This window comes from Pieris brassicae, chromosome 1, assembly GCF_905147105.1.
Source record: "Pieris brassicae chromosome 1, ilPieBrab1.1, whole genome shotgun sequence".
NCBI lineage: Eukaryota > Metazoa > Arthropoda > Insecta > Lepidoptera > Pieridae > Pieris > Pieris brassicae.
This window is the reverse complement of record NC_059665.1, coordinates 1578885-1591375: the sequence shown is the minus strand read 5'-3', so window position 1 is coordinate 1591375 and position 12491 is coordinate 1578885. Positions and strand designations below refer to the sequence as shown.

Genomic DNA, 12491 nt, shown 5'->3' with positions numbered 1-12491 from the left:
GTCCATCGCTTGCAACTGTATAAAGCGCAAATTCGGCCCCACATGGAGCACACACTCAGGTGGCAAACGGGTATGAGGCTCACCTGCTGTTAAGTGATACCGCCGCTCACCTATGAGTGCCCCAGTACCAGCTCCTTCGACTTGAGCGTAATCAACGAAAAGCAGTTCGAATCATTGATGGTCTATGCCTTTCTGAACGGCTAGATTTCCTTGGCGTTGTATGAAGATGTGCATTTACCACGGAGAACATTTATAGGAGTTATTCGGATTAATACCTGCAGCTGAGTTTCATCATCAAACGTCGGGTCAGAATACGAAATCCCATCCGTATCAGATCATTTCGTATTTTAGGGTCGTTGGTTGGAAATGAATTTTAACTTTTATGACGGTTTAAAGATTTAAAATTCAAATGACTCGCAAGTCAAGTCTATAATTGAGTTTAGTTCCAGCCTCGGCATTGCACCAACTTATTTATATCTGCGCAATCAACATCCGCTTGTATAGTAATGGAAAACATGAAACGGACATAATACGCTTCAAAATGGTCACTCAACTCTTCTTCAACTTTACACTGGCTGTCATGGCCGATGTCTTCGCTGGATTATCTCCTGATGCGAAACTGTTTTACCAAATTTTTACCGTGACAAAGTACACTCCTTCCATTTTTTTATGAATCTGTCTTTTACATTTGAAATAACACGCAACACAAAAAGATGCTATCATATGAATCAGAACGTGTCATGTCGCGCTGAACTATAATCCAGAAGGACATTGTGGGACCATCTAGTACACACGCACCAATCAAAAGATCTTGAACAATTTTCGAATACTTTTGAGTCGATGATGGTACTACATCGAGTCTGGATGACAATATTAATGGAGACCTTCTGCTTTTGTTTTAGAAACCTTGCTGTGTTATTATTTTATTTATTCCTACATGATTGGCGGACCCATGTGACTTCAATGAAAACAGTCCCCTCGTGAGTTGTGTGTTGTGATAATGCGGGCTGCACGATTGTAAGGAAGTTGCATGGATCTAGTTAGCGCTGCGTCTTTTTAAGTTTTTATGTTATTTTCGCTCACAGGGTCGAATTATCTGGAGGCCTCCTAACAAAGGAGTGAAGATGTAAAATTATTTTTCAAATAAAATGAACAAATTTTTCTGTCGAGTTTTGCAAATCAATAATTTATTGTGAAACCAAATAGATTCTGTTAGTGTTTAACAAAATAAATATTCCAATAGGTAAATAGGTCTCTCTTGTGGAGGCCCCGGGGCTGTAGCCCCGGTTGCTCTCGTCTAATTCCAACCCTGTTCTCACATGTATATCCTTTTAATAACATATTTTCAAATGTTTCTGATTGTCATTGTAGCATGTGTGATGTTTAAAAGCAAAAATAAAAGGTCATAATAGTCAAATATATTAATGAGCTGCCAATGTTCAATTATCAGAATAGTTCCAGTAAGTCTCCCTAGAGCAAGTTATAATGGAGAGGTGTGTGGGTGGATGTGTGTGGGGAATTGTATGAGTTTTAGTCACGTTCACCGGTCGGTTTAAAGGTTTATAGTGCTGAAACTTTGTTTATCCGAGAATAACAGCGATCGCTATTATGCAACGTATTTTAAATTTAAGTTATTCGCTGTGTGATCTGTTTTTGTAGGTGTACGTATACAATTTCCATCAACATTGTACTATTAAAAATGTATTAGATATAAAAGAAAAGGATATTGTATTAATATTTAACTATTCATCCTCAAGTCACTGCAGTAATTGAATAAACGATTTTACTACTTTTTTGTTCTATCAAGTTTATTGGTGATTAAATAAATTCGAATACAATGGAAAAACACATGAAGGTAAATTGAATTACCGTTAACGTTAAGTGTCTATATAAATACTAAGGCATCAGGAATCCTATCAAAGCTCACAATGAAATGCTTCGATAATCTTTGGCAAAAGCTCACTCATACAAAAGCTCTAGAGTTGTCCAGTGGACGATTTGAAACGTTTTACTTTGAGTCCGTCTATCGTGTCACGTATTTAGCAGGTATTTATAAAATTAATATTACATTAGAAAAATAGCGTATTTACATTTTCAGTTTTCAAAAGTTTTTCTTGTTTAAAAACATTATTCTTAATAGCAAAACGTGGGGCAGTCGGTGAAAGTATTGTAAAGAAAATATCAGCATAGGTTGGCTAGTCATAGCCTGCATATGTACATTTTAGTCATGTTATTATATACCTGGAAATTACACCCCTATATATATTTATCTAAACTAACCTATATATATTTTCTGAACTAAAATAAACATTAGTTTAGCAAATTTTCCTTTCCGTTATTTAAGCCAATAGTATATGTTCATCATTAGGCCTACTTATTGCTAATCTCCACAGAGTTGGGGAGCTTTACAACTCCTTGTACAAACGTATCTCTTGAGAAATTATAGTTTCTAATTTATGTACAACGACTGTACTGTATAAGGAATGAAGTAACAATAAAGTATATATTTAATTAATGTTAATAATAGAAATAAGTGTTTTTGTTTCATATATAAATCTTCGCCAATCGTTTCAAAATAAATCAGCGCCTGTTTCATAATAATTTGTTATTAATGTTTGATTTACCGGGAATCGAACCTTCCGAATATTTTATCATAATTTAATCATGTTTCAGGTTTATCATTCTTTCATGAAAAACCATTATACTCCATATACAGTACAACAGTTAAACTATTTTTGTTTCTGTTATGCGTGAGTGAATTATGGCATTTCCTGACATCGCAATGGACTATAGACACTATTATTGATAGTGTCAACATCACTATTATTCAACTAAGTGCATTTTATAAGTATACTAAAAAGGTAATTACTATTATGTGTTTAAAAAAGAGTTTAATTTTGAAGTTATTTCAAAAAATAAACGAACAGTTTTATCATACAAAGTTTCAATTATTAGCTAAACAATGGCTTACTTGATTACAAGTAGTACGTATTGTACGAGCCAAAGCTGCAAATTTTTCTCACTCAGGCTTTCTTAGTTTTATAAGCATAGCGATTTCCTAAATCATCTGAGTGACGCCCCGAGAGAGGGAGATGCAGGATCTTACTTCAACATTACATAGCAATCATTCGTTTAATAGCAATTAACTAAATCATGGAAGTTTCGCTCTGAGAGTATAGCTAGACGTAGGTAATCTTTTCAACTGTGCATTGCATTAATTCGTTACATAGCAATTAATATTTTATTATTTCGCTTATATTCCATTGTTGTACGCAATTGGTTAAGTTTAATATCTTATCTTAAAGGTAAATTCATTATCAGAAGTTCATTATCCATGTCAACTTGATTTTCGATATACCATCGTCGAGAGTTTTAAATACTTTTTCACATGCAAACCTTAGACCTTTCGAGGTATTTCAATATGATTTAAGATATTCTGAGAGTACAAATCTAACTCGGTCTCGCCCTTAATTCTAGATACTTTTTAGAATCTAACTTACACTTTGGATGAGGTCCTGAAACAAAAGATGACTTACGTGACTTGACTTAATGGCCTATAATACCTAGGGGAGATGTAGAAGAGGGTTTCCATCACGTTCAGTCTTGAGCCTCATACTTCACCTCGATCCAAGTCTTTCCGGCTCTGTTTGCCTCATCTGCATATATATGCGCCATGCTTCTGCTTTTCTTGCAGGTTCCAATCAAGATTGCTTGGGGATATAATTGGAATCTCTTTGGAGTGTACAGCCTATCCATTTCCACTTGCGGTTTCTTGGCAGCGCTCCCAAAGTCGCTCATTAAAGATCTTCTCTAGATACCCAATATTTGTAATCTTTAAAATAATCATAATCTGTTAATTATGTTTTCATACTTTATCTTTATTCAGTTGGCTAACGAGAGTGTGTTTAGACGGCTAGCGTCGACCATGAATTCTCCAAACTTCGATTTATCAACTGATGAAAGAAAGAAAATATTCGAAATGTGGCAAAGAAGAAATGAGGGTCACGTCAAACTTATTTTAGGTCTTGGTACATGTACTATTATTGCCTGGTGAGTAACTGTGACAAAGTAAACTGTTTAATGAAATTGGGATCCATGACTTAGGAACATCTCTTCGAAATTTGCTTGGATTTCGGGCTTTACTACACCTTGGCAGATTTATATACCTTGTACCCGGTTATGTACCTCCACCAAAAATAGGCCCCATATATATCCAGGATAAAGGATTCACGTTAGTAAAAAAATAATTAATCATCAGAAATTCTCGAGCGTGTCAGATTAAGGTAGGGTGAGTTGCTAAAAATGCTTAAAAGTGATATTTCACTTATCTCACAATTTGCAAGTGACGCATAGAGAGGGGAGGACTGCATAAAAGTAATCACGACATTGTCGGAAATAATTCAAGGATGAGAAAAACTACGATCTAACGATTTATACAAGCTGAAGTAGCAAAAATTCGAATTCGCATTGCTCTGTATCAGTAATAATCCGACTTTGGAACAGTCTAGAAATCAGTTCGGTAGTTTTTGATACGCACGCACGCAAACTCAAATATATAGTTTAAATATGTACTTTAAGAAACATTTATAGTTTGTTATTTTATTTGAAAAGTTTACTATACTTCGAATTTTTATTCAAAGTATAGTAAGCCATGTCAAATGACAGGCCAAAACTAGCGTCTTTTCCACAGACTAAGAAACAAATTAAATGTAACATCAGTTAACACGTCATAATAGATAGTTAATAATCTTAAGAATTTAGTCTAACAAATATAATTATTTCTTTATATATAGCTTTGGATTAGTGGCCTCAACGTGCGACTCTTATCCCTGAGGTCATAGGTTCGATCCCCGCCTGTCAAAAGACTTTCTGTCTATGTGCTTTTAACATTCGCTCGTAAGATGAAGGTAAACATCGTAAGGAAACCAGAATGTCTACGGCATATATCACACACAGAAGGCTGATCACCTACTTGACTATTAGAAACAACAAGCGATGACGAAACAGATACAGGAATTATCTGAAGAAAAGTTTAACAAAATTTTAGCACTACTTTTTTACTTTTATGCATCTTAATATGATAAAGTCGTGGCCACGACTTAATCCCGTTATAAAAGCTTTATGCAACTACTTTTTTTTTCAGGTACATCTACCCTCTTGTTGACGACTTGAAATACAACCTGAGCGCATCCATCCGTCTGCCCTTCGTCTATCAAACCCCAATCCTCTATCCGATAACCTACATCGTAGTTATAATTGTTTTCTCCTACATTTCCTATTTTGTGATGATCAATGATCTTATAATACAAGCGCACTTGATGTTTTTGCTATGTCAATACTCGGTATTAAGTGATTGCTTCAGACATATCCTGAGGGATTGCAAACAGGATTTTAAAGGTTTGTTTTGTGATATTTGTTTGACGCCCTGATACCGGCATGTCATGAGCAGATGCGTCCACCTGTGACACAGATATATTTTTTATGGCAAGTAGCCCATCTATCTTTGACACGGAATTTGGTCATTTCTTTAAGTAATCTTAACACATATCCACATTTTAAAAGAAAATACTTAGACAATATATAAAGTCAAAATAGATTACATTAATAAATAAAATATATAAAAGGGAAAACAAACGTATATTATATGTATTGCTTTCAATAAGGCTTATTAAAACTGCACTTTTGAAAGTCAAGTAAAAAAAAACTCTAGTTGGCCCTTCCGAAAGTTTCATATGGAGAAGATTGGGCAAAAGACTATACTTACTCTTAAAAATTAGTTTTTACAATCTTATGTATTATATAGATATGATAATTATATATATATATATATATATATAGACCATGTACCTTGAGATAAAAAAGTACTACGAGGCGCATGGCATAAAAAAACAATGCAGGAGATGACTAATAATAGTATTCCTGTTTTGTATTTTTATTTCATATACAATAGACACAATTTAATTTGTATTTATATACCTAATATTAAACAAAAAATCTCAAACATCAATTGTACGCATTTAAGTGCTCGATATAGATTGTATTACTTTTCTTCATAATTCACAGCGTTTCTCTCGCAATTTGATGACTAATTTGGTTTTGATATGGAACTATGTTAAGTCAAAGTCAAATCATTTATTTCAATTAGGACTATTGAAAGACCCTTTTGAAAGTACAAGTTAAAAACTAGACTTGCAAAAGGCAGGTTCATATGGACCATGGATTGAGAGAGAAACTTCATGTTAAAGCACATCTATGCTTTGTTTATTTGTGATTGAAAATAAATCATGCAAGGTTCGCAGGTATGGATGACTCCCAGCTGTATTCAAACTTAAAATTTAGACAAAAGTACAAAAACCGTTTGGGAAGTTTGACACAACAGCATAAGTTTATTCTCAAGTAAGTATATTTCACAACTTCGTACTTTATTCAATACATTACAAATTTATTAAATCAAGGTATTGATTAAAGTTAAATAATAATAATAGATGGTTATTATTATTATTAAACTGCATTTCATTATGGGCAAGACAGCGCCTTAAGTATAAATTTCAATATTGTTACGATCTCGCAATTTTTAGTAACAAAAAATAATGTTTTACAAATATTCTTTAAAATTGTGCTTCGATATGGATGGTATGGTATGACTTCCTGTAATTTTATGTCAACTATTCAGTGAGGGTACAGAATGGCATTTAAAGCTCGTTTGTAGTTAGAATAGTGTATGGTAGAACGTGTGAAAATCCAAAGTTAATCTTAGCCGTGGTAGGAGTCTTGCAGGAGACGCCCGTGCGCTAGTCTCCCAAAAACCCTATTCCGGTTGAGCTACGCTTGCCAAAACAGCTCAAGCTGAGCTGTGAAGGCCCTTCAGGTTAACAGTGATTATCCATTAAATAAAAAAGTTAGTTTTGGATTATAGCGACATTCGGGTATATATAACTGTATAACATTAGCTCAGCTTCCGGCTCATTTATTCTGAGTTTAAAATAAATAAAACAAAAACATGATCAATTTAATACCATATTTTGAATAATATTTGTATAAGTAGTTTATATATTTCAGCAACACATCAGACCTGCGAGATATATTGAGTGCGCCAATGTTAGCTCAACTGGCTGTCAGCACTACTCTTATTTGTTCAATCGGTTATCAGCTCGTGGCTACGGTAAATGCTTAAATTAATAACCTTAAGTAATCGAATTTCTATGACTATCTCACTGGTTTGGCCACAAATGAAGGCAGGGTGACAAGTCGATGATAATGAAATTAAAAACATTCAGGAAACGTAAGAGCGGCTACGGAAACTTAATTGCTTCCTTGGTGATGCCAAGATATGTGTCTATCTTTTACCGCATTTACCTAGGACAGTTAAGAGGAGTTCAGATTTATACCTGCAGCTATGTTTCATCATCAGTAAACGAGGTAGAATACGAAATTCCACCCGTATGGCCGTCGTTCCACTGCATGCCAGTTTTTAAGGCATTGTTTACCACACAGCACCTGTTGCCCTTTAAACTATTTCTGAACCAATTCGACTTATGGTACTTCAAGAAAATGGTGTACCAATTCCTTAAAGCAACGCACTTGCACTCCTTCTGGCAGTGTGACTGTCCATGGGGGTATTATAGGATACACCAGGATATACTGGACTCTGTATTTCATAGTACAATGGAATGGATGTCTGACACGTCAAAGTATCATCGCCTTGTTCTGACCATTGAACTGGCATATTAAATTTCTACCCCACTTCGAACATGCTAACCACAAGACCAATGAGGCATTATAATACCAACCCTAAAAAATTGCATGTAATAAAACATATACCAAAAGGCACAGCTGACCACAGACAAACAAATTACACAAACGCTTAACCACAGATGAAATCATGTCGTTTATTTATTGTATTTGCTCAATAAATTTGCAGTCGATGAATGTAAACATAACGAAGTGGCTGATGAGTTTGCTGTATCTGGGATATAATATGTTTGGTCTGTACATACTCTGTCGCTGGTGTGAGGAAGTCAAAATTCAGGTGAAATCATGAAATTATAGTTTGATTCTTTAAATATTTCTCTTTCTTAGACAAGACGGTAATCAGCCAGATAAAAGAAGTCGATTATAGAGTCTAAGCAGACTTGCGTCAAGTCAAGACCTATATACCTACTTTTTACTTTTTGTATTTCATGTATCCTGTATCAGTTAATTTATTTTTTATTCCTGTTTAGTTTCTTCTTTATAACTATATCTAATATATATTTTTGCACTTCTCGCTTACATTATGTAATGTAATATATTATTTTTTCTTTACTCACAGTGATTGCCTGGAAGAGATCGCTCGAAAGCGATAAGGCCGCCAGTTGCCCTCCTTTTCATTCAATTATGTTAAATTTTTATATTGTAATGTAACGAAGTGTTAATAAATATAAATCACCGTTTTTGTGGTAAATCTTGTCTTAAATCCCACAAGTTCGGTATTGCGTTTCTCCCAACTAGAATTTATGTTTTCACGCAGAGACTGCCTGTATTCACTTAATAACCTGCATTTAAAAATGACCCTTTTAACTGTATATTGAAAGAAGGTTTAGGATTACGATGAGACAATTATATTTAAATAATTTCAGCGCACAATTCCTCCAGAATACGAAGTACCTGTGAGTCCACCGCTCGGCGCTGGGGTTATAAAACATCTTCTGTCTTTATACCTTTTATTCGTCTGGACAGTTTTTAAACATATATTAGGTCTTTAATTATATTGTTTAAGTAATTGAATGGGTTCAAAAAATGTTGCATTGTATATGTCCGATCCTCTCTGTGAAACTTGTCCTCGATAGCATATTTAAATAAAAAATAATGCTCATGACTTATAATTAATACCATAATTCTAGAGTATCGCTGTTGGGGAGGCTGTATACTTCTCTGGGTGGGAGCGTGGTATAACGCAGGTGCCAGGCGTTCGTTCTAGTATCCTTTTAATCCTGGCCCGCTGTAACAAGCCTCTGGTGTTATCGGCTGGTGGCATGTATGACCTATCACTTGAGGCGTATGCTACTGTAAGTAATTCAAATAACTTATTTACTATATAATAGTATTTGGGGGATGTTTACCCAATAATAACCAGAAGGGCGATTCACATTAGATGGGATTTTCACTTGGGCATTATCGGTCAATCGCTGGGTTGCGTGAATTCTCAAATGGTCATAAGCTAATGGTCATAAGGTATAAAGAAAACATAAATATATACTTTGTTTTCAGATGATCAAGACATCATACAGCGCACTTACTGTGTTACTAAGATTCCGGCAATCTTAAATTCTAAATTCTAAACAATATAATTATTACATATACAAAATAAAAGGTACATAGTACTTACATCTTTTTTCTCCTTCCTACTCAAAACATGAAGTCGCAATAAAACAGTGCATATATCTTATTAAATTATATCTTGTAATAATCATATATACCTAAGAAATCGTGAGAAATATAATTCCCCTTCACATCACACCAGAAACGTATGCTAGTGGAAACATCTTTCTTAATTTCCGAGCGCTCTCGACAGATCTATTATCTATACTGTTCTTGCAGCGGTGTATGTAGAAAGCCGAAAACTAAATTTGTATGGAAACTGAAACCTGTAGCGTTGGCTAGTGGCTTCATGGTGCTGTGGACCAATGGCCTTTCAGTCTATGTGCCTCGCTTGACACTCGCTCGTGGAAGCATCGTGAGGAATCCGGAATGTTCTAGGCGTGTAATTAAAAATAGGATCTAGACATACAGAAAAAGGGCTGTATTCGACGATAAAATCATTCATAATTGGCGGGTTTACAAAAGATAGAAGTCACACAAAAAGCCAAAGAATTAACTATAAGATTTATAGCACACTAATTGCGCAATAAATTTTTCGTTTTTTCCTTGAACTTTAATATAAATTAGTCATTGTTAACAAAGAAAATCATCTGCCAACCGGATCCACGGATGCGAAATTTGTCACCTGTTTGTATCTTATCATTATTTAAATGTGGACGTGCAAAGATATTTTTTTATTTATGATCTCAAACATCACATATGTTAAAAGAAAAAAAGACTTTGTTATGCATAATAAAAAGGACATTATTTCAAAAGAAAGTGCGGATTCCCTGTGTCCTTGGCAGCTTTTCTCTTCCTTTTGTGTGATGGTACTTTGGAATTATTTCTACTAACACTTGTAATTAGTATATTTTTGCACAATAATAATATTTTCCGTTTCAGGATATGACAGGTTGAGAAGATGTTGTTTAAGATTGTAAGTGAATATATAGTTTTGATTCGTTACTGAAATATTAGTTTCTAAGAAAGTGATTAAAGATAAGAGAAAACTTATAACTTATATGATTTAATGAGGACATATGTTATAAAAAGGATACACACGTGTGAAAATTCGAACATAAAAAGGCGCAGCGCTGATGCAACTATGCAACTTCCTTAGCAGTAGCCTGTTATATAGCAGCACCAACTCTGGAGTCTGGGTCTAGATTTGTCAAACATCCGCGAATATACAATATATATTTACATAAATAGCAATTCGGTGGGATTATAACAAAGCGAAATAAAATAATATTAATACTAAATAACACTGCTAGGTGACTAAAACAACTCAACGAACGATGAAGTTGCTGAACATGTCCACCGATGAAGTCCATTAAATCATGGTCGATGAGACAGGCGTGTTAAAGGGACATTTGTTTCTAGTCAACCGTGTACTGGAGTGTATAGGGATTCTAGTAAGCAATTTCGTATGAATATTATAATGTACAAACATTTATGACGTCACGTCGCAATTCAAAAAGAGTACAAAACAATCTTAGGTAATTATGATTTTTTGTACACTTAAAGACATTTCTGCGTTTGTTTTTTAATTGACCTTATGAAGCATTTTTTTACAATTAAATAAATAATTTAAAATTTGTTATAACGACATTGAAGGGATTGGTCGTAAAAACCGGTAGTAACAGCCGATGACGTTGTTATTAAGTACCTAATATTTTTACTCGCCGGGACCTTTGATTTTGGTCAATGTTGTTCTTAACAATGTCGTCGTCAATGGTTTTAACTGTATTTAACAATAAACCTTAAAAACATGGCGTAACAAGTGGATCGATCCACTTAGCGATGTCTTCTAGGTCTTGTCTGTCTTCTTCAACCCCAATAAATAAAAGGTAGTAAGAAAAGTTAAACAAAACCGTTGTGAACTAGTGCAAGTGCGAAGCTTTAATCACTATAGTCAAGTAATATTTTGAATATACTATATTTTCATATTCGGTTTACAACAAACAACCAAGGATTACGACAAATATTAATTTACAACATATTCAATTCTTATATAACTTTATATTTAGTCAAATAAAACAACTTGACTGTGGTAAGACAATATGTTCGACAACAAGTAGATAACAGACGATGTCATTGACAATTCCATTTTCAAAATGTGTCAATAGTCACATACGGTGTACAATGACTGTTCATAAGATATGCTCAATTGTGAGGCAAGGTCAGCGCTATTTAAAGCTGTGTCTAATGATTTTTATAGAAAAAAACGGTCCTTGTTTGTGCAAAGAAGCGAAATAACGTATACGGCGTAACATAAATATGCGTTGATACAAGAACTCTTCCTTTTGTGGAGACTATATGAGATCATAGACGCCACAGTGGACTGAACTTTTAGTTCCACCACTAGTGTAGTGGTTAGTAGAACCACTAGGGTTTATTTGTTGATTGGCTTGCTTAGAGATGTGAGGTATCTGTGCAACTTCTACCGCATTTACCATGTAAGAGTGGACACTATAGAGGAGAGGAGTTGCTTTGTTTAATACCTACAGCTTCATCATCAGTCGAGGCATATGAAATTTCACCCGTATCACCTCGACGTCCGTCGTTCCACAACTGAGCTTTTTCAGACGGTTTTGGGCACGCACCACAACTATGTGGAACCTGCTGACCTCTAAAGTAATTTAGAACCAAATCGACATATAGTCCTTCAAGAAAAAACCTACTAATTCTTATAAGCACACAATGCATTTGAGTGTCAATGGGCGACAGTTCTTGACATCAGATGAGACTCCTGTTCGTGTGTTTTCTGAATAATAAAAAGTCTGGACACTTGCAAGCCGTCTGGCAATGTGAGTGTTTATGTGTGTAGTCTATCACTTCACATCAGATGAGCCTCTTGCCTCTTTGCCTCATATTAAATAAAAAGTATATCCGCACAGACAATTTCTAAGCGTGGCATCCACAATAGTGGTTTGCATACTGACATATTGAACCACTGCGAAGTTCATTACCATTGACCTATATACTGTGGTAAAATTTTCAATACACAGAGAGAGATAAAGAGGCCTGTACATTACAAATTGTTTTTAATTAAACCCATGACTTCTTAATAAGGCACAGTATAATGATACTATTATAAATATGGTTTTGTGGAATTATCCTCACTAAAAATTGTCATAAACTCTATCTTA

General features: G+C 34.6%; 1 protein-coding gene across 1 annotated transcript; it reads left to right on the top strand.

Moving 5' to 3' along the window:
• Nucleotides 1-1928: 1928 nt before the first annotated feature.
• On the top strand, nucleotides 1929-9306 carry LOC123709880 (odorant receptor 13a-like). Its single transcript, XM_045661476.1, has 9 exons — nucleotides 1929-2046; nucleotides 2674-2861; nucleotides 3887-4050; nucleotides 5144-5397; nucleotides 6300-6396; nucleotides 7060-7162; nucleotides 7922-8029; nucleotides 8883-9047; nucleotides 9250-9306. The coding sequence occupies exons 1-9, from the start codon at nucleotides 1929-1931 to the stop codon at nucleotides 9304-9306; spliced, it is 1254 nt and encodes a 417-aa protein (XP_045517432.1).
• Nucleotides 9307-12491: the final 3185 nt, after the last annotated feature.